This window comes from Mytilus trossulus, chromosome 9 (assembly GCF_036588685.1).
Source record: "Mytilus trossulus isolate FHL-02 chromosome 9, PNRI_Mtr1.1.1.hap1, whole genome shotgun sequence".
Classification (NCBI taxonomy): Eukaryota; Metazoa; Mollusca; class Bivalvia; order Mytilida; family Mytilidae; genus Mytilus; species Mytilus trossulus.
In genome coordinates, this window is record NC_086381.1 from 30014417 (window position 1) to 30040693 (window position 26277).

General features: G+C 30.8%; 1 protein-coding gene across 1 annotated transcript; it reads right to left on the bottom strand.

The window, feature by feature from the left end:
* On the bottom strand, positions 1-23760 carry LOC134685519 (myomodulin neuropeptides 1-like). Its single transcript, XM_063545280.1, has 2 exons — positions 23465-23760; positions 1-1175 (listed from the first exon to the last, which is right to left on the bottom strand). Exons 1-2 carry the CDS (start codon positions 23514-23516, stop codon positions 271-273), a joined length of 957 nt encoding a protein of 318 aa, XP_063401350.1. The 5' UTR covers positions 23517-23760; the 3' UTR covers positions 1-270.
* Between the last annotated feature and the right edge of the window lie 2517 nt (positions 23761-26277).

Consider the following 26277-nt stretch of genomic DNA (forward strand, 5'->3'; position numbering starts at 1 on the left):
CTCTTATAAACTCCTATCTGATTTATTAAATAGATCACAGAAATGACATATACACATGAGCATTTTGTACAAAAATAACATCCTTCATTTATAATTTTGTTATCAGATGAACATTTATTGAAATATTTTACATAGTCGTAGCGGTTGACTTGTCCCGTGAATGGCGGCTCCCAGAAGAACTTCTTTAACTTTTTATCACCAATATTTCAATAATTTTGCATTAAAGTCGTTATGAATACGATTTGAACCAATGAAATTTAATAATGATATTTATTGCTGACTTCTGCCTAGTCGAAGCATTGGCATGGCACGTTTATCACTTCCTCGTCCTAATCGCATCATTCGTAAATTTCTTTTTATTTCAACATCATCAGCAGTATTGTCATATCTTTTACCTAATCTTAACATCTTAAACGGTCGTTTTCCTAGTCTCAACATTGGCATTGCTCGTTTCTCTTCCTCATCGTCAACTGATCCATCAGATCTGCCTAATCTAAGCATGTTCATTGGTCGTTTGCCTAATCTAAGCATATGCATTGCTCGTTTGCCTAATCTAAGCATAGCCATTGCTCTTCCTAATCTTAACATGGGCATTGCGCGTTTTTCTTCGTCAATATCAGTAACATAGTCATCCTCTGTGAGGTATCTACCAAATCGTGGGAGTGGAACTGTTCTTTCTTCACTGTCTTTGACTTCGTCCTTTATATCGGCAATTTTTTCTTTGATATCTTCAAATTTCTCTTCATCATAAACATTTTGAGGTGGGACATCTGGTAAGGAACGACGGTATCGGTATTTTCCTGGACGAGGTCCTGGGTTAATCAGACGTGGGGAATCATCGTCTGCGTCATATAAACTCATTGATCGGCGTTCTTGAAATTGTGGATCTCCTAAAAGTCGCTGTAAAAGCATTTGTACTTCAACGTCTTTACCATATCTAGGTAAAGGCACCTGTCTATCACCTCTTTCTTCTCCTATTAATGTGTTAATAATTACACGAATTTCTTCGGGTGTATATGATTCTACACCACGTCCCAGTCGAAGCATAGGCATGGCACGTTTTCCTAATCGTAACATTTGTAATCCTCTACCCAATCGTAACATACTTAACCCACCTCGTCTGACTCTGTTAAGTTGACCATCGTCGTGACTGGATTCAGTTACTTTTGAAGAACCTGAAGAACAAGAATTTAATAAGTTTAATTGCTATCGGAAATTCTAAGTCATGTCTTCAATTGCGTTTTGAATATTGTGCTATTTGATTCTAAAAGCAGATTTGTTGAATCTTAGGAATTCAAATTTTATTTTATTAATGTTCTATAAATGTTAATAGAACTTTCAGTGACACTTGGATAAAAACAGAAATAAGTATTCAACGACCGATCTTTTGTTCACCTTTAAAGCTTGTTAAGATAACTTAAACTGCTTACTGCGTGGGTAGACGTAATTTAGTAAGTACATGGAATTTATAATAATATGCTGATCTATAATAGTTCCACGAAGATAAAATACGGGGGTCTTTGTTTTTTTATTGTTTGTTCCTTTTTGCATTGTTTTGTTTTTGTTTATATATACTCTAGGTGTTGCAAACACATGTTGTCTTTCTGTTATTTTCATGCCGTTTTAGTATGACATATATTCCAAAGTGCAATCAGCAATATTGCATTTTGGGGCGACATATTTGATTTATCATCACGTTAAATTCATTAACTGCGAGCATTCTTAGAGGTGGTATTTTCTATAATTGTTGTACACGTACTTCTGTGTTGTAATCTATTGTACTGTTATAAAAGACTCCGTGTTGGTACTAATCATTTAATGGAGATTTATTTTGTAAACAATGGTATCGGTGGAGATGAAAAAAAATATTTTAACTTAACCTCGCCTTATGTTCTTTTGTATGTCTCAAGAAAAAACAACTAGTCAGTGATTGTCTTTAGTTGTATCTTACGTATATTTTTGGTAATGATTTCAGATTTTTTAAAGTCTCTTTTAACTTTTTCTACAATTACTTTGAATTCGTGACGGTTTAGAGCTCGAAATAGGATATAAACCCTTTACTTTATGCGAAGCCATTGTTGTTTTTTGTCTTCCTTTTTTCGTTGGATTCCTGTCCGTTTGACGTTTAATTCGCAATAGATTATATATATGATAGATACATTCAAGGCCACTGACCCTTGGTGTCTTTCAATCCAATTTAAGTAATTGAATATACAGACCCATCTGACAAAAAGGCTATCATACGTGTAATTAATAAAAACAAATCAATGAAGAAAAAAAGATTTCCAGTCTCATTACTGACATACAATAATCTAACCTTTTGTTTATCCTAGATCACATTGCTATGAAGCCATGTGTCATTCAAGGGATGATAGAATATTATATAAATCTGATCTCACTGGTTTGTTAATCCAATAAAATTAATTACTTATTTTGTTTTACATTCAGTCAGAAAATAATACTTTTGAAAGGAACAGTCTCGTAAATCGTCAAGTAATAACGAATTAAGTTACCAAATAGAGTTTTAATTGACATCGTGTTTAATTTAATTATTCAAGAACGGATTAGTTTTCTAGCGATATCTAGCAACAGGCGAGGACAAGCTGTAGTCGTTATATACTTTATTTGATTAAAAAAAGTACGAATAAATTGGATAGAAAACAATGCAAGTTAAACACTTTATAACCGCTATGGATTAAATAAGATTACGACTGCGGTCACAAACGGATTTTTTATTGCTGTTTGGTTTTTGTAATGAATTGATAGCCATGAGAAATGTCAATAATGACGCCGACAGTTTCCGTTATATTCTAATAACTCAAACAGTAAGATCATTACCCTAACTATAAACCATACAACAAATAGTCATACGTGTGACGGCTATGATATCTGACCGAGGATACCGCAGAGTCCTACGCTAATTCCATACTGACAAAATACAACTTTCAAAGCTTTGATATTCTTCTAAGCTGTCTAAAAGTACATTTAAAGTAATTAAACATTGAGTTTAAAGAGTAAATTATTTGATTTGAAATTCATTTGCATGAACAGGTCGACCAATCATGTATTGTAATTCTTGTGTATTTAATTTAGTTCATACCATCATAAGTACTAGAAGGTACACTAAAAACCAGTTATCATCAGGATACGCGTAGGAGAAAAAATAACCCCCTTATGGCATAAGGGTTACTTTACTTTAGCTTATTTTAGCATTATGAGCTTGACTGTTCCTTTGGTATCTTTCGTCCCTTTTTTACGAACTTAGTTATATAACGTTATTACTTCCCTTTTAAGTAAACAAATCAAATGTATTGTGGAGTAATTTCATAAATATGCTTAAAAGTGTGAAGGAATAGTTTATGCATTATTGTTTTAATCGGTAACCCGTTTGTATGCACCTGTTGCATTTAAGAAATTGCTAGAGAGTTGTAAGAGCGTTGCTTTTAATTTTTCATTAATGATCTTGATTTTTAACATTATTGTTTCATCCATCTCAGTATTTAAACAAGAATCATATCAAGAATGTTAACACTTACACAACTTGATGAAGTGATGATGATTGATTGTAGGTTGCTTTACGCGCAGAGGCCAATATGTCATGCATTTTTTTTCAGATCGAGACCAAGAAGACAATACCCATTTGAAGAATGATATACAATGAAATGAGAAATGATCCGTCAAAGAAAATATAATAGATAAAATGAAAGACGTAAGTTCCGTGTTCTGGCTGAAAGCAACGGCTTTCTAAAACGTCAAATTTTCTTCAAGTATTTACCATCTTAGATTTCGGACGACACGTGTGGGCTTGAATCTGGTATTAGAAAAAAATAGTACATTAGGGGGAATGACAGAAAAAAAACATAACTTATTTTTTCAGTCTGGTTGTCTTCTCACGTTAAATGATAATACATTGATCAAAGTGTAGCACAAATCTCTGTCTGATCTCACAATAACTTAGATTTTATATGATGTTATTGTCTGATTCAGGCCATGCTGCTTTGTTATGGGGTAATTGTTATGTACAGATATCAAAACTGCAAATCTATAACGCGACAGAAGACAATATTGTATGCCTCAGACATTATAAAGACTTATTTAATTATGTTTATCGCTAGTTTGGTCATGACAGTTACAGAATGCTTCTTCTTTTATGGTTTGTGTCCAGTTAACCTATAATATTATAGGAAAAGCTATATCTTTAAAAATCACATGTTGTCATCCAGCAATATCATGTTTTTGCACGTACATGATATTAATCATTTATAAAAGTGTAAAACATTTCGCTAGTTAGTCATTTGATTCTTAAAAAGTTAAGTTTGCTTCAAGTCAGAAGTCAAAATTGAATGAACAGAATTTATATTTGGACAAAAAAAATTATTCTATTTCTAAAAATCACAGTATAAATTTTGATTGATCTTTTTTTATGAATTAATATTAAAACGCTCCGTTCTTTTTATGTCACAGCATAAAGTTAAGATTAAAAAAAAGTGGAAATGACCATGTCACACTCCTTATCATAATGATGAAAAAGTGAGTGAAAGAATATGTGGGTGTTTTCAACCAAACAACGCAATATTTGAGCACACACCTGTTCATTTTATTGTCTACACAAAACGGTTTTTAACATTATATACGCGCCCATACCGTACATGTCAACTTAAAAATCGCCCAGATGTCAAATAGCTTAATTATAGCATCGAAAGTAAAAGTAAGTTCAGGAAGACATTTTAATATCAGATATCGGTATAAAAAGCTTAGCTAGAAGAACAGAAGGTACAGTTACCTTGAGCAAAAAAAACCTCAACAAAAATACCAAATTTATAATGTTGTATTAAGTCTACGAAAGGCTCGTACATTAGTTACGCTCGATTGAAAACAAAGTTGAATGGTCAAATCTAGAACAAATTGAATAAACATTGTGTTCCGGAATTTCGAAATGTTTTTTAACTACAGTTTCGATCGAATTTTAACTTTAATAGTGTACTGATATAGACAGCATGTCTTCATAATTTAACATGTCTAATATCGGCCACTGTATTTTCCAAAATGTGTTTAAACAACTTGTCTCTCAAAGAGACGGCTAGGGACTATATCGGTTAAAGTTCCAGATCATGATATGTTTTTATATTCCAACAAAGACATTACTACGTGTAGATGGATATAAGAAGATGTGGTATGAGTGCCAATGAGACAACTCTCCATCCATATGCTTACTTGTGAATGGGAAACTGGGCGACTTTTGACTAAATCCGATAAACAGAAAAGAAACGCCTACATAAAAATATTTTGGCTGTCTTGATTTTCAAAACAAATTTAAAATGGACGAATAAACGTTGATTTATAAAACAATTGAAATTAATTGCATTCATAGATACGTACAAAATTAGTGCACCATTTCCCGAACAATGTCAATAAATGCATATGGCAGGATTATTGATTTGTATGAACAGTAATAAAAAATCGTTTTGTTATTATTAAGAGAGAATATGACACGATAAAATCGGGAAAAGTCGTTTTGCCATATCGAAAACCTTATCAAACTCATAAATTCATTCGTTAATCGAAAATAATTCTGATTGTTATCAAGTAAATAGTTTACGAATGCTTCAAAAAGACCGCCTTACTTGCTAAGCTAATTAATCATTCAAGGGAAAGATCGTAAATGTCTAAAACACCAATCACTTCTAGTTTTATACACATAAACATAATAATTAAAGGCGCCGAATTTGTTAGGCAATAGTTTATAGCTTCTTGATTAAGAAGTATTTCAATTTCGTGCAAAACTAAACTGGAAATAACAAAACTGCACCGTCTACAAATAGGCATATAATACATGTATTACATAGGAGACAAAATATACATTTTTGATGCTTTTTAAATCGCATTTCGCAAAACACATGATAAATTACGAAAAACCGAAAATGTCTCGAATATGATAAAGTTTTTTAACGAGTCTACATGAAGGAATTGAAAGCAATGTGTACGAAATATGTGTAAATAATATGTCTGATAAGTCAACATTTAAGAAACAGTAAAACAGGCTGATATTTCTATTTGAAATTAATCCACCTTTTGATATTGTCATTTAAAAAAACGTTTTGTGTATAGATGAATGGGAATATTGTCCAGTGGCAAATGTTTCATGTTTCAGGACTAGAACATGTAATTTAACCCTTAATTTGTTCTAGACCGATATGCTAACCGATGTAAAACGTGCTCATTTAACTTAAGTTGACAGTCCACACGAAATCATGTCACCCATCCTGACACCGAAATGACATGTCTCTTAACTGCATCATGCTGAGTTGAGGATCAGTTGATACCAACTTCAAGACATTGGTTTGGCACAGGAAGAGATCAAACCCATCTCCTTCTGTATTCAAAGCGAGCATGATATCACAAAACCATAGATGTGGTTGTTATCTTGGTATTTGGAGAAGCTGTCCCTCATATTAAAACCGTTGTGAAGGAAATATTCAAAATAGTCAAAAAAACAAAAAGATCATACAAAAAAATGGCGGCCGTCCTTTTCATCTGTTCCTGAGTTTCGATATAATTCAACACATTATTTTAACGCTCACTAAACGCATTTGGGCACAAAGCCGACCGTGCGAGGGCTGTATAGCCAGTTAAGGTCGCAAAACACTTCTATCATCTAATGTTAACGTTGTTATATTTTTATAAATCTCCTTTACTATTCATGTAAATATAATATGCTTAAACACAAGAAATATTGATATTAGAATTAGATGATTAATTTTATTATGTTTGCTTCACTATGATTGCAAGCAATTGGCGATTTAGTGCTAAACATATGGTATGAACATTTGTCAAACAGTATAGAGCAAATACTGTCTTTGAATTCGAAAAACAAATCCCGTTTTTTATTTCATTTTTATGTATTTGGTCACAATTAATTTAGCAGTACGTTTCCTTCATTGTATCTTAATTTCAAATTACAGAAAGAAACAATTTCAATATCTTGTCTCGCTTCAGTTAGAATAAGATTAAATTTTAAACTTGCTAAGCGCGATTTTCTTAATGCCAAGAATGCTCTAAAGAAAAACACAAACATCGCATACTTTCCCACATACAGTGTATGAAATAGATATAAAATAGTTCCAGTTGGAAACATCAAATATCGTAATTGCTAAAAATCTAGCACAACATGTGTTTAATTATTAGTAAACAATAAAACAATTTGTTAAATTAATAGCACTTTATAAATTTTCTCAAAAGATCACAAATTAAATTATTTTAACATGAATGCTCGTTAAAGGAAATAATTTGTTTCGATCTCAGATCATCAATATGTTTCTGGTTAATATTCCATATTTTGTGTCTTTAATATTTATAGTTTAATTTACGTTTTTTGATTGAGTTAAGCCTGCCAATTGATATTTTACCGTGTGTTTTTCTATGTTGTGATGTTATGCTATTGTTTCAGAAAAAGGGAGAAGGTTTTGGATCCATTAAAACGTTTAATCCCGCTGCAAATGTTTGCATCTGTCCTTAGTCTGGAATCTGATGTACAGTAGTTGTGGTTGGTTTATGTAATTTATCTTCCTATATCTAATAAGTATCAATAAACATATTTTCTTTCTGTGTGTTTGTATATTTCGCATTTTCATGTTGCTTTAAAAAACGTTTCACTTAATATGCATTGCAAAGAGCAGTTTTTTATTAAAAATTTAACTAACGTCATCACGATTTGGTTGACGGTTATGGAATTTCAAAGATGACGACAGATTTGTTCCGTTATTACATCATCTTTCCCTCAAATGGCACCTACCAGTTCATACTGATTACAGGATGTGTACTTCTATGAGCAACACGATGGATGCTGCAAGAGAACAGGGTCTGCTTAACGTTCTGGAGCACCAGAGATCACATTTTATTTTTGGTGGTTAGTCTTGTTCAGTCTTTAGGTTTTTATTCGGTGTTTTGTTTTACATATATACTGCTGGTTGTCTTTTTGTCGTTTTGTTATTTATTGTTGTCATGAAATTGTCTTTTACATCTGTTCCGTCTCTTTAAAAGAGATTTCGCTATCAGGTTAAACAATTTCTGATGTTTGGATTTAACAGCATCGCACTATATATCTGTATCTTTGTTATTGAATACGACATATATAATGTATACATTCCTATGCTGTCGTTTTTAAATACAATATGGTGATTTCAAATATTAAATTGAAATTAATATGTGTTTTCGCAAAATGTGTTTTTTTTTAAAAGCTCAAATGATAAATCTTTCAATTTTAAATGTAAATTTAAATTGCCCGATGATTATTTAGGCATACAAAAAAGCATTCAAGAGCGAGTAAAGGAAATACATTGATTGATTATGACACAAATGGCTTCGCGTTGCAACAGTCATTTAACTATGTACGTGCTTCCGAATAAGAACAACCGGTCATAATGTTTCCTTTTAAAAGGTGCTAGGGAATGTGGCCATCACTTCTATTTAATGTCACGCATTTCACTCATTTATTTAACTCCTTAGTATATAGAATTCTAAACATTGGCAGCTTAACAGTGGGATAATAGACATTTTGTCGATATCATTTTTAGAGTATGATATGTTCTAACAAGCTTTATATACAAATTTGTCACATTGTAAAATGGTTATCATTTTCACAAAGAACCTCTAAAACCTCTAAAAGTATTTGAGTAATCTATTGTAAAAGGTGTTGTTCAATTTGGAAAAGACCTTTTAACACTAATCATACTATAAGAGCAAATGGAATGAATCGGAAATACAAAATGAGAAATTAAAGCAGTTCCTATGTAGTCTTTATCTTGTCACACTCTTCATTAATAAAGAATATTCGATTGGAATCCTCACGATCAATTACGATTTAATTGTATCTGATAGAGTGTCCCATGGACCGTTAGTATTTAGTGGGGAAAATGTATAAAAATTGGAAATTAATTGGGAAAGGTTGGACTGTATATACACCTTGCTTTAAATCTGATCAGATTATCAATAAAACGTTTAAAATAATAAAAATTACGCAATGTTACTCAAGCATAGGAAATAATCTGATGGCAGGTAAATATGGCGGTTTCAGCAGGCCCTGACAGATTATAACACTTTGATTGTGTACATTAGATAATGGTCTGGCATTATAATGGATCTGAAATTGATTGTTAAGCTGAATGAAAGTCAGCTTTTATCATCAGTAGTGGTAACTCTGGTAAATATAAATTAGAAGTGTTAAGTCACAGTTTGAAGTGTAAAAATGGATAGTATATTTAGTGATGTAGAAACAAACAGTATAAATGATAGCAACATAACAACTTGGGGTCTATCATAATATCTTTATAGGTTTTTAATTGCTCAATGTGTACCTTATGTATATCTCATGAAGAATTAAGTCTGTTTATTTTCAGCGAAGTCAGAGCACCTGAAGTCGTATCCAGCCGTTTAAAGTACTTATTACAAAGTGAAAGTCAAGTACAAATGAATCGAGTATGAAATAAATGAAATACAAATATTATATTCAAATACACGCGATTTAAGTTAAGAATCCTAATGTTTAGTAGTTATCGTTTGTTGATGTGGTTTATAAGTGTTTCTCGTTTTATCATTTTTGTATATAGATTTGGTCGCCCATTTGAATGATTTTCCTCTTTTTCTTTTTAGTGCCATTTATATCTTGCTGTTCGGTGTGAGCAACGGCTCCGTGTTGAAAACGGTACTTTGATCCCTAATGGTTTTTCTTTTACAAACTTCGACTTGGATGGAGAGTTGTCTTATTAGCACGCATAACACATCTTCTATATCTATGTATGTGCGACACGGTCAACAAGAAAAAAAAACAATTTATGTTTTAGTTTTACATGTTTCGTTTTTTAAAACTCATCAACTTTGAACACATTTGATCTTAATGTCTTGATAATTTTTATCCTTCACTTTTTTAGTTAAATCATGCACACTACATGCAGTATACGCAAATGAGAATTTAACTGACCGGTTATATCAATGTGAACGCTAATTTCTTACAGGAAATATATGGTTCAGCTATTTTCTAAGAAACTAATTTTGTTTATGAGTACTGTATTAATTTTCATAATAATTTCTAGTTGTTTAAGGTTGAAATACTATCTTCTTTCTGTAGATAAAGTCTCTAAATCGTCTTTTATTTGACAACTAGAATGGTTTTCTAAACCCTTATTTAAACCAGCCACATTATTAGGTCGATACGGTAACATTAATCATATGGTGGTCTAATTCCTGAAGTATATCTTATTTCACGATTAACTAAATATAGTTGAAATTCCAAATTATCTTCCTAAAGATATATCAATAGTCGGCTTTACTGGTAAAATTATTTCAAATGAAGTTGAATGAATTCGATTTACTTAATCTTAATTAAGTAATGCCATAATACTCAAATTTAACTGTGCATTTCGCACTATAATTCACAGCTTGATGTTTATGATTGATGTTATTGGAAATGTACCAAGTATTCTCCAATAGCCTACTGTTAATGGATGGCTATGACATGACCAGAAGAGGACAATATTGGTCTGATATTTGCACTTGATTTGCCTTTGTTTTAAGACAAGTTCTATACTTAAGACAACGATACCGATACCAAAACAACTTTTATAATCACATTTTATGAATCACCTAGACGAAAGATCATTTTAACTGATACATTTAGCTTAATAAAGGAAACGGTAGTAAACCGCTGTTCAAAAGTCACTATTCGATTGAGAGAAAACAAATCCTGGTTACAAACTAATCCTAGGAAAATATATCACTATAAGAAGAAAACGACAAAACAAGAAAACACTGAATTGCAATAAAAAAAAACCGGCAACGCAACATACATAGCTAAAAAAGACCAAGTACAATGTAATGTTTTGTCATGGTCGATAAAAAAAGTAAGTTTCATAAAGAAGCCCATTGGTCTCTAAATGTGATTTAGAATTTTTGTCATCTTAACTTTTCTCACTTTTGAATATTTTGGCCCAAAGCATCACTAAGAGACTTGGATCTTAAGCGAATTCAACAGAACCCAGTCAAGTTATTTTACACAGCAATACAAAACTAGTTCCTGTAATTTCGACTACCTCCCTATAAATAGTACAAATTATTTAATTAAAAAAAACCTGTTTAACGATAGCATACAAAGAAATAACAGTGATGATCTTCGTGTGTCATGAGCGATTTTATAAATGCATTCCTCTGCATAAAATAATGAACTTAGACATAATCAAGGAAATGGACAACGTCCACCCACAAAAAAGTCCATCTGCATTTATTGCGACTGTATCTGATGCTTTGAAAAAATACCAGACTTGGTGCTATTTTATTGCTTTAATTGGTTCGTTCAGTCATTGTTTTTATTCATGGGTTTCTTTGTTAATGGCGATTTTATTGCTAATAGATACAATGTTAGTGTCTATTGCTCTTACTGGTGGGAAATGGATTAGTTAGTTAATGTCGAAGTGCAAGCGAATCACCGCATCATCGAATTTGATAAGAAGCTGGCTTTATAAAAGGTTTTATAAAAGAAAGTGTGAAGTGATTAAGTACGCTATTTTCGACCATGTCTTTACATTAGAATCATTTAAAAACTTAAAACTGTGCATTGACCTTAAATTGATTCTTTTTATTGTTTAATTCTGATGCTAGAGTATTTAACGTCTTAACACTTTTAAAGATCGGTATAGTCTATATGTTTAAGATTGGTTCACATTTCAATATTAACAAACGTGCCTTAAGAATTTTGGTTTTAAAACTATAATAATACTAATATTTATACTATAACTATGCTATATTAGAGTTATAAGGAGAAGGTATCATCATTTTGTATTCGATTATTTCAATTTGAAATGTTTCAGAATAAATACTAGATTCCCTCCGCTAAGAAGTACAGGTAGTATGGTTTGAAATAATGGCGAAAGTAGTTTACCGATATCATACCTCGTAAATGGATTAATTAAAACAAATCAACGTAGCAAAAACAAAATGAAGGAAAGCATATGAACTCAAAGAGAATCATGGCTGGTAGTATCAACAGAGCAAGTGTCTGCTGCTGCCCATACACAATCAGTCATACGGATTCAAACTCGAAGTCGAATGAAGCAATCTGAAAACCAGTCAATTTGATGTTGTTTGCAAGGACACTTACAAAAAATGAGTCAAATGAAAAAAATCCCTTTTTCTTTTTTATTTAGCATATCTATTGAAAATATCAAATATACTTATAAAAAGAAAATGTTATATACTTGCCAATGTGACAGCTCTCCACAAGAGACCAACATAAAACCGAGATACACAACTTGTTACGAATGTTTTGACTTGTAAAAGGAAAATGTTCACACACTTTTAATGCAAAATTATCTGAATCAAGGGTATAATCAAACTAGATAAGTATTTTCTTTGATAAAGTTTTTATGTAATTGTCACGAGTTAGAATAATCTTAAGTACCTAGTGACTACACAAAACAAAACCATCAGGAGACACATCAGTTATAGAAGAAAACAATTGAATAAAAGAAATACTGAACTGCTACAATAACAATGTAAACATATACACAAATGGACAAATAAAAACAGAAATGACTTATACCGAATATTCTATTATTGTCGAGGGTCTTTAAGTGATCAGAGAAATTTAAAAGTAAACCATCACTCACAGTTTGCAAATTAAATTGGACTGGGCCGCGAATAATTGCTAGTTATTTTTTTTAATTTCTTATGATTATACATTTTCGCAAAATAATGCTAATGTGGTTTTATAGCCACTGATTGACCTTAAAATTATGACAGGTTCTAGTCATCTAAATAAAGATCATTGTCAACAATAAATAGATGAAATTGCCGTATTCCAGTTTTCTATCTAGAATATCTAGGATAATAAAATCACTCAAATCATAATTAATATTATGATAATTAGCCTTTTATCTCTTGGACAATGCCTATCTTTTAATTGGAACAATTAGGTATTGGATAGATTTATTCGATAAAACCTTTTAAATTGTTTACAGCAAAAGTGGAGGAGTATCTCAGAGATGATCATATTATTGACACTATTAAAGATACAAATTTTTGAAGTATGCATTATATGTCATTATGATAATTTTATCATGGCTTTACAAATATGGAAATTTTCCGATGAACTCTTTGCAATTATATGCAAGTAATGAATTCAACTTTGTTGGTAAAATTGTCTTCAAATGCTACCTAATTGATAGAAGTCACTTAACTGTAATCGGCCAATTAAAGAAAAATAGAAAAAAAGTCGTTCTACAATTTATAAGTGGGAAGAGTCATGTAAAATCATGGAACCATTACAAATGATAAATCTAAAGTTCCAGGAGCAATTATTCCAAATATTAATTACGTCATAGTTCGGATCATGCTTAAACCCTTCCAGCAATTTACTTTTGACAAACATATGAAATGATGAAGAGTGTTTCTTATATCAACTTGTAACATCAAATAATCTATTTTTTGTGATGAAGTTACATTTCTTATTGTAGCGATGCATACTTTGTTTTTGTTTGTTAAACCTCATATCAAAATGTCTTTTTAAAAGTAAATCTTTTACTAGGTTTTTAAAGATAATTGTGACATTGCATTTGCAAATTTATATACTTAAAACATATATAGCATTGGTTCTGATGGTTTCCCTTCACGTTATGAATTTGGATTGTCCACTTAGAATTTTTCGCATTTTTTTGCTCCAATAATAGTAAAATCAACAGAGTTGCATAACTTTCAATATTATCAATATTATTTTATAAATTACATTACCTTAGTGTGGTCATTTCAAACAGGTAAAAATCGTTTGGCATTATTACTTCGAATTACTAGTTTTTTTCATCTTATTGTATTAAATTTTACTGATATGTAGACATGTAAAAATGTATCAATACAAAACGCTGTCACAAAATTGGAAGGAAATGACAGATACGTAGGTTCTGATATTTTACAGTTTAATACCCATGCTTGTGATCGTCAAACAAACCACTTGCTATTATTTTGTACTGAAAAACTTAATTACAATTTTCAAGCAATTATAATGAGATAATTAAGTTATTTTCTGAACGTGAAGCATATCAAAGAACTGTAAAAATTACTGATAAGGATAATAAATTTATTAACTAAAGGCATGCCTATAGACAGCGTTTATATATTCTTTGATGTGAAAAGGGTATCTCAGAAATGAAATGAAGTGAAAATAAGTCTGATGATGTTTCAGGGAGTGGGACGAGCTTTTAGAAATCTGAATAATTGGAATATCAATATTTGTGAAACTCAATGCTATTGAAGTCTCTATTTTGATTTTACATTTTACACATTATGACATATAGATAATATGTCTTTATATGGTAGATTGGCTTGAATTAAAAAAAATATCTAAAGGTTTAATTATATTTCTTCCATGTCGTCTATCTAAAAAAGCAAAAAGAAAAGGAAAGGGAAGAAAACGGAACAAGCATTTAGCTTGAAACAACATATGAATTAATGCTTAACATGTATAAAAAAAACCTTCCCTTCAATTAATGAAAGCAAAGGAAATCTATTAAAATCTATAAAAAGCGGATATTTCTAAAGGTATAAATTTATAAAAACAAAAAAAATAGAAACAAAAAACATCATGACAAAAAGCTGCGAGGAAAACAAAAGAGAGTGACGACAGTAGTTAACCAATGTTCAAATGTCGTAATACGATTAGGAAAAGACACCAGCTAAAAAACAAAAACTGAGCGACTTGCATGAACTTTCAAACACATCGCTTGTGTATGCATACAATCATGCCGGTAAACTGATTCGTGATGATTATCATAAAATTTTGTAGTGTCGATGTAAACCATTATACCGAGTAATTTGGCTGCAATCTATGTGTCAAGAGCAAATGATTTGTTACTTTTGAAAAATGGGAAGTATACAATTCGAATGATGAAATCATCATGTTTGTCACAGATGAATGTTTGAAGTTGTCCATATGTGTCAATATCGATGAAAATAAAAATCATGATTTGAAGCAGACCATCTAGTTTCGGTAGTATCCGTAATTCCAAGTTAACCAGGATATATCAGATGTAATTACTCATTGGAATATGGAGTATTGAGCGACAGAACCTCATAAATACATTTGAAAGGGAAATAAAAAATCAAAGTAAAAAAGAAGTAAATAACTACCAGTGCACAAATAATACAAAAGTATTACCCGATGGAATCAAGAGTGGATCTTCACAAAGATTTTTCACGACCTAAAATCAAGATTTTGTTATGTTTGTTTTCCATTTTGAAAAAATAAATCTGTTCAAAGAGACGATACAGTCGATTTTTCAAATGCACATTGAGCATAGAAGTGTAACAAGATTTTATATTAGTGCAAAATTATACAATTGTTATTGTAGATTTGAGAGTGGATCCTTACAAGTGTATTCGGTTATTTGTGATGCTATCTTTTTCTTTAGAAATAATGACGACGAGAACCCGGCTACATATCGTTCTTAGTTTAGGTATCGAGTTTTAAGACGGGATAGTCTCATCATTCTACTATAGCTTAATACTTAGGAAGAGTAGAACGGAATCTAAAACAGCAGGTTATCAATGATACATGAACCCCCTATAGAATTACTAACACGAACATAATCCCTTAAAGCGTCTTCCATATTACAAATTGAATCCAATATTTCGAAAAATGGCTATATAAGTAATATTACAATCACAGAGATATTCCTGACAATTGTGTTGTAACCTGTCTAATGTATCATTATACATCTTGTTATTATCAGTTCAACACAAGTGAGAATATCACGGTCGTTATAAGAAAATACCACAAACCTACAATATAAATGACAACACTATGGTCGGTATAATAAAGGTAATACCTCAAACCTATTGAAAGTATCTGATCAGAACTTAGAAAAATACGATTTAGATTGTAAACAAGTTCTGTCACTAACAGGAAAAAATATCAATTAATTAGAAAAGGTCTATTTACGATTAATATTCTAAATTGTCCAATAATTTGTTGATAATTAAATTACCTAGCATCGTATGTCACATTGCATTCACGGATCTGTCAAAATTGTCAACCAGATAACATGATAATTCTATGACCATGCGTTGCAGTAAAAACAAATAACAACAGTCTACTGTTCCAATAGACATGTTGTTGTGATGTTTTTTTAATAAGTAAATATACTTGTGGTATAAGTAAATACTTTCTAAAGACAACTTTGTTTTCAATTTTGTTGTGTCGGAGCCTTTTACAACGGACTATACAGTATGGGTTTCCCCCATTGTTGGGCCGTACAGTGGCATATCGTAGCTTCAATCCATATCATTTGGAAACTATTGGAAGATAAACATTTAAAATGACAAGTCATTTTCGCTTTTATACTCATATATACTTAAAATAAAAAGTCACAAATAAAATAAGGATTAAGTTATTATAGAATATTTGTTAATATTACGTGATTTTCCTACTTCTGCTAGACAATAGGTATTTCATCTTTCTATCGGATCCAGACAAAAACAGGAAATTTTTAAGCTTAATGTTGCTTCAATTCTTTATATTTTAATGGGGAATTCAATTAACTTCTGACATTAATGCACTTTATTTATAAGACTTAAATGGTTCTAAGCATGTGTCTTCGCTGCAGCATAATCACTGGGGTAAAGCTGATGACCGTAACTGCATTCACGGTCATCCCAAGATGTCGGATGAAAAATTGGGTCAGTATTTGTATTGTCTGTTTAAGTGTTTCTAAGGCATTTTCTTTACAAAGCATACATTGGTTCGATGTAAATGTATAAAAGAATCACACGGAAATCACATATTACTACCGAGAAATGTGTATGATACAGGAAATTGGATTTGAAAAAATCGCCAAGATGACCGTAAATCGTAAGTAAAATATTTTCAAGATGACCGTAACATAAAACAAGGATGACCGTGATTGGTAAATAGATGACCGTAATTTGTAAAGGATGACCGTAATTTATAAAGGATGACCATCGATTCTAACAGATATTCGTATTTGCATTACCTTTTTTGTATCAAATAATCAGTAAGTGTGTTGGTATAAAACGTATTTATAAGACTGCATTATCCTATAGGTAGAAGAAAATAAGACTTGCTTCAAATACATAGTTCACCAACTGTATTAAATCGTATCCGAATGAAAGAGGAATCTTGCTAGCTTTAAACATGAGGGTTGGATTGTTCAACAATTTTTACATTTCTAAATCTTTCCGATGTACAATGTATATATAGTACTGTAAAAAATCTAAATACAAGTAAAAACCAAATTATAAATTTAGAAGAACTAACTGTAGCATTCAAAAGATGTTCCATCAATTTTAAAGTCAGTGGCGATTATGTTCAAGAAGGGTATCCAACGGAATTAAAAATGAACTTTATTAGGTCGTTAGTTTTCTCGTTTGAATTTATTTTACATTGTTATTTAGGGGGCATTTTATACTGACTATGCGGTATTTACTTTGCTCATTGTTGAAGACCGTCCGGTGACCTATAGTTGTTGATTTCTGTGTCATTTTGGTCTCCAGTGGAGAATTGTCTTTTGGAGAGTTGTCAAATTGGCAATTATACCACATCTTTTTTATATTTATGAACTATTGCCAAAAATTGAAGCAAAACTAAAAGAGATAGGGCGATACGAAGACTTCAATTCCGTATTGAAATCCTTATCTAATGGAATATTTACTGAACATGTTGCTTTTCATTTGTTACGGAATGTTTAATCTCAGGCAAACCAACTGAATGCCGAATACATTTTGCAGTTCCATCGGATCCGGTGTTGTCAATGGACTGTTTGTATATTTCAAGGCAGATGTTAAGATTTTAATCTGATTCCGCTGGATAATCTTATGCTTAATCAATGTCTTTTTTCTTTAACTTTTCGTCGCATTGCTGTCAATTTGTATTATATTCTTCCCTACACAGTTTGGAGTTATACAAGGAGATAACATAAGTCCTAACCTGTTTAAGATTTTCATCAATGACCTTCCCAACTATTTGGAAAAATCTCTAGACCATGTAAATATGAATAGGCATATTATCTCTAAATCCTTAAAAACTAGTACTGAATGCATGTTTTTGAGCATGCTATTAAGCTTATTCCTCTATATGGAAGTGAAATTTGGAGCTCATTCAATCCCTTGATAGCAAAATTTAGATATGGAAACCAACTAATTTGCATGTATAAAATGTATTCAAATTTAACTTGTGAAAAGCTACACAGTAAATTTTGTAAATTCATTCTGGTCGGCACAAATAAAAACACAAATTGTGCAGCCTTATTTTAACTTGGTCGGTTTCCACTGTACTTTAGTGAGGTCTATTTTGAATTATTGGCTTAAACTAAAAAATAAGAATAATTTCCTTTATTACAAGATGCATACCAGCATTCAAATCTCTATATTCTCCGTATAAATCGTCATGGTTAGCTTTCTCCAACACAATTTAAAAACTCTTTCTGGTTTTGCAAATCTAAATGATGGGGAAAATATTTCAAATAATACCATCAGGAAAATATTGAAAGAGACGTGTATACAAATTTTGGAAGGATCAACTGACCAAGAAATCAGAAGGAGAGCTCCGCACTTATGTGACAGTTAAGGATAATTATGGTTTCGAAAAGTATCTATATAAATATCATAACAAAATTTTAGCGTAGGAGATCATTAACAAAATTTGGGGTGTCATCTCACCATTTGCAGATTAAAATAGAACGATACCAGGGTACTTCTCCAAACCTTAGACCGTATGTCAGCAATGTTATTCTGGTAATATTGAAAATGAAGTTCATTTTCTCTTTTATTGCACAAAATATAACGAAGACAGACACTATTTATATCACATCTGAATCATGTTCCAATTTCATTAACTTAAATTCCCTAGGGAAATTGCTACGGCTGCTGTCTTGTGAGAACTCAACTGTATGAAAAGAGTTATGTAGATTCTTGGTTAAACACTGCAAATAGCAGATTTATATTCCATGTTTCGCAAAATTAGTTATTGTTGTTATTTTAAAAAAAAATTGTTAAATGACAGGATTCAGTTTCTCTATTGACGGTCAGCCTTTAAAAGTTACGGTCATCCTTAGCAATTTACGGTCATCTTTTAACCAATTACGGTCAGCCTTGTTATGAAACGCTAATCCTGTTACGGTCATCTCGATTACGATTTACGGTCATCCTAGCGAATTTTTCAAATCCAAATTCCCGTTTTATACACGTTCCTCGGTAGAGATTTGTGACTTACGTGTGAATCTTTTATAAATTTACATCGTATCAAAGTATGCTTTGTAAAGAAAATGATGTAGAAACACCTTAACAGACAATAAAAATACTGACCTAGTTTTTCATCCGACATCTTGGGATGACCGTGAATGCAGTTACGGTCATCAGCTTTACCCCAGTGATAATGTTAAAAATAAGTTGAAGTCAATGGTTTCTGTGCTTAATTTGGTTACTGCATATATCAATAACATGGAAACATTTTTAGTCATAAAAGTGGTGGCTTTTTTAATCTGAAATCCTCTTAATTGTTGTTGCAGTTTTGTATACCATTATATATCGGATAACGGAAACGCTCCTCTACAAAAAGTAGTGTTTAACTATGTGGATTACTTAGATTCATTAAGTTCATTGTGACTCGCATTCTTGTAGACTTGGGAGTAAAGTTTGATTATGTTTGACTACGCCCTTCTTTCAAGAAATTGTTTGACTTATCGTTAGCCTTTTCTTTCTTGTGCACAACCTGATAATAAGAAATACTTACTTCATTCATTCAATATTCTGTTGCAAGAATATTTATACGAATTACAATATTCGTGACACATTCTATGAAATTACCTTCACCATATCACCTCGAAAACAAAAGCGTTGACTTTAAATACTAAGAAATATAATTGAATACCAACCCACCACTGATTCGCCTCGAAAACGTATGTATAAATATATACAGATAAACAAATGAAGACAAATGCATATAAATTATGTAGTGCACTTGAACAATTAATCCTCTAACAATTATGGTAAAATGTAACATGCAAATTAGCACTGCCTTGATAGTTTCCCCAAATTTCAAATAGTTGACCTTGGTTTTAAAAACCATAATTCATTGTGTTGTGGATGATAGAATATAACTGCATTTTGTTATATAATAAGCAATGATAAGAAGTTGCAAAAATAAAAACTTGCTTGATTCTATTTTTAATCTCACTTAGAAAATTAAGAAAATGATTAAATACTTTATTGTTTAACAGACAGAGAAGCAATGATTTAACAGTGACATTGAATCAAAACTGAATTAAATTATATTCTATTATATCAAATAAAGCATATTATACAATTTCTTTCGTTTTAGGATTATCTGTTAGTTTTATGGATGTTTTCTACAGTTTTTCATTATTTGCTTCTTAATGAGGTCGTTGATGATTATTCTTTTCAACCTGTCGATGGTGTGTTTGCATCTTCAGCTCCGGCCAGATTTTCCTTAGATGTTATTTAATTGTCTTAGACAAATATTTGATATAGTTTTAATCAATCGAAGAATGTGATTATGGTATAAAAATCTTCAGTTTTATAATGACATTGTGTATTTTTAATTACTTTGTAAATAAAATTTTATTATCAAATATGAGTTATAAGATGCGGCCCACGAATCGATGAACACGAACAGATTATCAAATCAACGTATTTACTTTAAAGGTTAAAATCTTATTTAACATGTACTTCAGTTTACGATTTTATTCGCTGCAGTTTGAAAATATAGAACGGAAAAATGAATTACTTGAACAAGTGTGAACATTGCAAGCGAAAACTTGATCGTCTCTTAGCAGACAGATTCTTTTATTTTTTCATGAAAAGTATTGAATTTGCAGTTTTTAATCTCATATGTTTCTCTTGAGTTTAACGGTTATATTTAAAATGTAATACATTTTTGTCAGATATTCTCATTAAACTATTCCTGTTTTTTTTTATTATCTACCGTGATTTTCAGCTTCTTTATGTAGTTATGGTATTTGATAACTACTGCTGCCTCGAATTTATCCTTTAAGTTTAAGATCTGATAATGATAAGGGAGGTTATTCCGAAAAAAGCACGTGTGTGATATTAGTAACTGAAAACAAGTATTATCAAATTAACTTTTCGCAAAATTATTTCCTTTTGAAAACACAATTCAAAGACAATCAACTGTTTATTTCTTTGCTGAATGATACTATCATGATTGCCGATTATGCCATTAATGGATCACAAATCGTTGAACTTGTGCTTGTTTACACATATCTACTCTATATTATAGTCTATAAGTTGCAATTATATTTTGCACTTTTGAACAAATAAAAAGTCAGCGATGAAAGCGACATGTGGATACACTTGACTTTGGATTTGATGAATCCATTGTAATTAAACAAATTACAAGGTCTTTGGGTTAAAATGCAGAAAATTGTGTATACATCTATGGTTTCGTTTATCATATTTATCTGATATACATTTGACAATTACGGGTAAAACAAATTAAATTGATAATGGAATGTGTATAGGTCTACTGACTTTTTAATAAGTTTCAAGGAGAATCCATAATCTATTCAATGTAATATGTGTCCAAAATGGATAATGTTTTCATTTAAAATCAGATTATTGACAAGCGTCTAAGATGATGACACAATCGGTGATTTGGCAAATATGATATCTTAAAAAAAATAATATTAACACTATCGCGTGAACAACGTGACCATTGCAGATGCTAAAACGCCCTGTGCTGTGCGTATGTTAAACTTCTGCTGCAGTGGTTACGTCGACTCAAATCTATAAAGTTTAATGTTGTAAAGTTTAATTTTGTGTAATAAGATTATTCTAGCTGTTATATTATATTGGGTTTTTTTTCGATGACACTTATGAAGTATTTTTATGAAAGATAGGGATGTTATAAAATAATATTTCAGAGATTACCAAGACAAAAAATCAAAAAGTTTGTTTCCTTAATGATCACAAATTGAAAGTGTAGAGATGTTCAAAAAGCAAAATATACACACTTAGGTCAATTCGTTAAATGTGTTTGAGCTTTTGATTTTGCTGCAATTTGATTAGAGATTTTCCGTTTGGAATTGTCCTCTGTGTTCATTTTATTGTAATTTTACTTTTTAGGTAGACAAAAATGAAATATAATATGCATTGTTATTTGATAAGTTATCACATAAAAGTATAAGTAAGCTCATTTACTATTAATTTACTATACGGCTTAATAGGACAAACTATAAGGATAAATGGAAAATCTATTATAGTATATGTATGATATTATGCACTAAGCTGAATATAGAAATGAGCGAGAAACACTTAATCTTCGCGATACGATTAATATCTTTAGTAAAGGATATTACATACGTAATTTTACTTAATAGACATTTAAAGCAATGATTCATCATTTTTTAATATCACAAACCAAAGCATCTATACAGATCAAGTTTTAAACATGAATGTATGTTGACTTGTTGTACAGAAAAATCACCGGAAGTTTGTAGATGAGCACGCAGATTACGCATCCTTACGTTTCTTTGATCCCTTGAACTTACACAATTGACAAAATAAACGTAAATAGCATTCTATCTAATAAAGTTGATGATAATTCGGCGCATTCAATTAAAAAAAAAAAAAAAAAGAGGATTTGGTATGATTATCAACGACACAACTCACCACAATAGACCAAATGAAACATAAATTAACAGTCTCTATTTTCATTTTTTTTTTTTTTTTAAGTTTTATAACTACATATAGATAAAGGAAGATGTGGTGTGAGTGCCAATGAGACAACTCTCCATCCAAATAACAATTTAAAAAGTAAACCATTATAATTAAAGTACGGCCTTCAACACGGAGCCTTGACTCACACCGAACAACAAGCTATAAAGGGCCCCAAAATTACTAGTGTAAAACCATTCAAACGGGAAAACCAACGGTCTAAATAATTTTTCTATTTCGCTTGCTTTTTACAGTTAAATATACTGTACACGTTTTACTAAGTATTTATTAAATCTAAAGTTCCAAAAGACTGTCTGAAGTTTCAAAATTATAATATCTACTCGAAGAATGTAGGAAACGTATTTAAAAAAAGGTTTTTAAATAGTTGAACATTAAAACTTATAAGACTTATAGTAACTTTGTTAATTACCAGAATTGTCTTTCGCTATTTTCAATAACAAATGGGCACAAGAATGGTTTGTCGATATATTTTTTCACTTTGAATATTCGTAACATTCATATTTCAGAACGGTTAAAGACAACTTTGTTAAATTGTTTCTGTTGTTAAGGCGATATATTCCGTTAGCCTTTACAAATTAAGCATACTTGAAGTAATCTATCGGAATTTCATGAATTAACATACTTATTGCAAATATACATCATTTTTTAAATAAAGAAACAGAATGTTATCAGTTAACATAAAATATTTACTCACCTGCAACTACATAAGAATACAAAACTACTAATAATGTAAAGCTGTATTTCATTCTAAGTCTTTTTTGAAAAATCTTGGTAAGTTCCGTTGTTTGCTAGAAAAAGTATATAAAGTTGTTAAGTTTGTTCCTCTGAAACCATATACTAGAGTTGTCCTGTTACTAAAATTGTATGTCCTTAATGTTCTTTTCGCTTCTACTTTGTTCCAAATGAAAGTGACAATTTGAAAACACCTATTTATACTAAGATGTCCAACCCAAGCGAAAGTTCTTTGACGCAAAAGATTAACAATCAATCCCTCATTTGGATTGTGACGATTTTGTTTTATCTCCGCCCTACTGAATATTCATTAATTTGAGATGCTGGAAATGCTTCTTTCCTAAGTGAAATCGAAAGCTTATTTGGTCATTTTAATATGCATGGAAATAGACATTCCTCTGTTATAAAAGAACTTAATTGATTTTATGTGAAGTCAAATCAATGAAATGTATTTTTCTGTTAATTTAAAGTTATCATCGTACCAACAAAGGCTTGAAAGGTTTAATTATATTGGGTTGGCACATCAAAATATGGAACTTGACAACAACTTAACGTAGGCGAAACTTCCGCAGATGCTAGGGTGAATACCGGATATGGTCATTTTCTTAAATTGCTTACTGATCACATTTCTCAAAAATGTATACAAAATATACGTTCCAGATTAATTATATTTAAAGGAACTACATTTTGTACTTCTGTGTGATTGATTTGTATTACTAATATTTTATAAAGTGCATTTGGATAAATTGTATTATCGCAGTAATTCATTGATATTTTTTCTTCATTTGCAACACGTGCTATCATTGCTGTCTATGATTAAGTGAATTGAAAAAAAAGTGAGCTCAATTCGAGTTATTTCAGTAAAATACTGAAAATATTAACACTATATACGTATATACTTCACTGTTTGCATTTGCAATTTCAACACACAGATATTACGTCTCAACATGAATTTATCTAATACGTATTTTACAAGAATTAAAGATTTTGTTATAGTTTTTGTTTTTCATTGAGATTAAAAACAGTCTGGTAGTTTTTACTTCCTTTGTAATTTAACCAAATTAGCGAATATCTTATAACTGGTATTTATTTTAATATCCTCTCACATCTCATTTAGAATGTTCATACACATTTTTGTATCTAAAAATAGGGATTTGTAGATATCATTTAAGATTTTTATATTTATTTCCTCTAACTTTTGTTCCATTCTTTTTTGCCTGCTGTCTCATAGACATATTCCTCACATCTGTCTTTAGTAAATAAATGATAATATTAAAAAGTCAATATTAAAAATTATATGTATCGGGTAGATAAGAAAAGATCTTTTATTTTCATTCTTAAGAAATTGAATACTTGTATTTATATTTCTGATGGTATTTAATTAGATAATTGGCTTTTCTATCTTCTATTATTTATGTAATTGTTCAATTGATTTTCACCATGGGTTATTGGCCGTTTGAAAGTTATCTGGTAAACATTAACTTTCTGTACATATAACATCTTAGTTTCACAAACACAATACCATACAGAATCGTTTTTTATTTCAAAAGAAAGAAAAATGGTATACTGATACGTTGAAACTAAAACTATGTTTTGTATGCAAGTTATGTTTTACCTAGTGTGGCAAGTTAAAGCATGTTTTTTTCAAAAGGCAATCTGAAAATTTTCAGAGGGAACCAAATTACTATAAATACCGAGTTATTTTATTATAACGTTTTGTAAAGAAGACGTACGTAGATACAGGTAATGTTTGCCGCCGTTTTATAAAAACAGTGATTTTGAACTTCTGCATGTTCTTCTAAATGTTACTAAGTATAGATCAATTGGTAAATCAGTTTAGTTGTAGTACGTAAAGGTATATTAAAAACTTTTTCATTGATCACGAATTGTGTGTTCATTTTTCAGCCAAACCGAAACTTGATTTAACCAAACCAGTATTATTTATTTATCTTGTGGTTTTGACGAAAAAGCTTGACATAGCGATCCTACATTTCGTTGTCGGCGTAGTCCGCAAAAATTAACTCTGTTTTTTAAGTTTTAGAAGTTTTAATGGGTTTTTTTTAAACTTTCCTGTATTTCTTGGACAGAACCTGTATGTATAAATCATAAAATATTTAAAAAAAAAATCTTATTTAATTATAAATGGAATTAGTTTTCGACCAGTTAACATTACATACACTCTGTGGTAAAAAAAAAATTCTAATAGCTTTCTTTAATTATCCTGGATTTCTACCAAATTTGAACAGAAGCTATTTTATGACCAAAAGCTAGTATGCAGAAGGACATTTTGTAAAAACATATTTCCAGTTTTTCAATATGTTACTTATATAAAGTCTTAATTTTCTTCCAGTTAACATTACATCGTCTGCAGTTAAAGTTCTTAAAACATTAATTACATGCATAAGGTAGGCGAGACACTGGGTACCGCGGAACACTTACGATTGTATTTTTGTCATTGTTCGTCCTTCATGTATCTTTGTTATTGTATTGATTCAGACTCAAAAAAGGGAAGCGTCATACATAAAGTTTATAGCTAGGATGTGTTTGGTATGGGCTTAAATCATTGTGGCGGGCCGTACAGTGATCTATAGTAGTTAATATGTCGTTTAATATGACGTTCATTGTCATGGAACTAGTATACATTTTTTATTAGTGGCCAGCTGAGGTACGCCTTTAGGTTCGGGTTTTCCTCGCTGTATTGAAGACCCGTTGGTGGCCATCGGCTGTTGTATGCTCTTTGGTCGGGTTGTTCTCTATTTGACACATTACCTATTT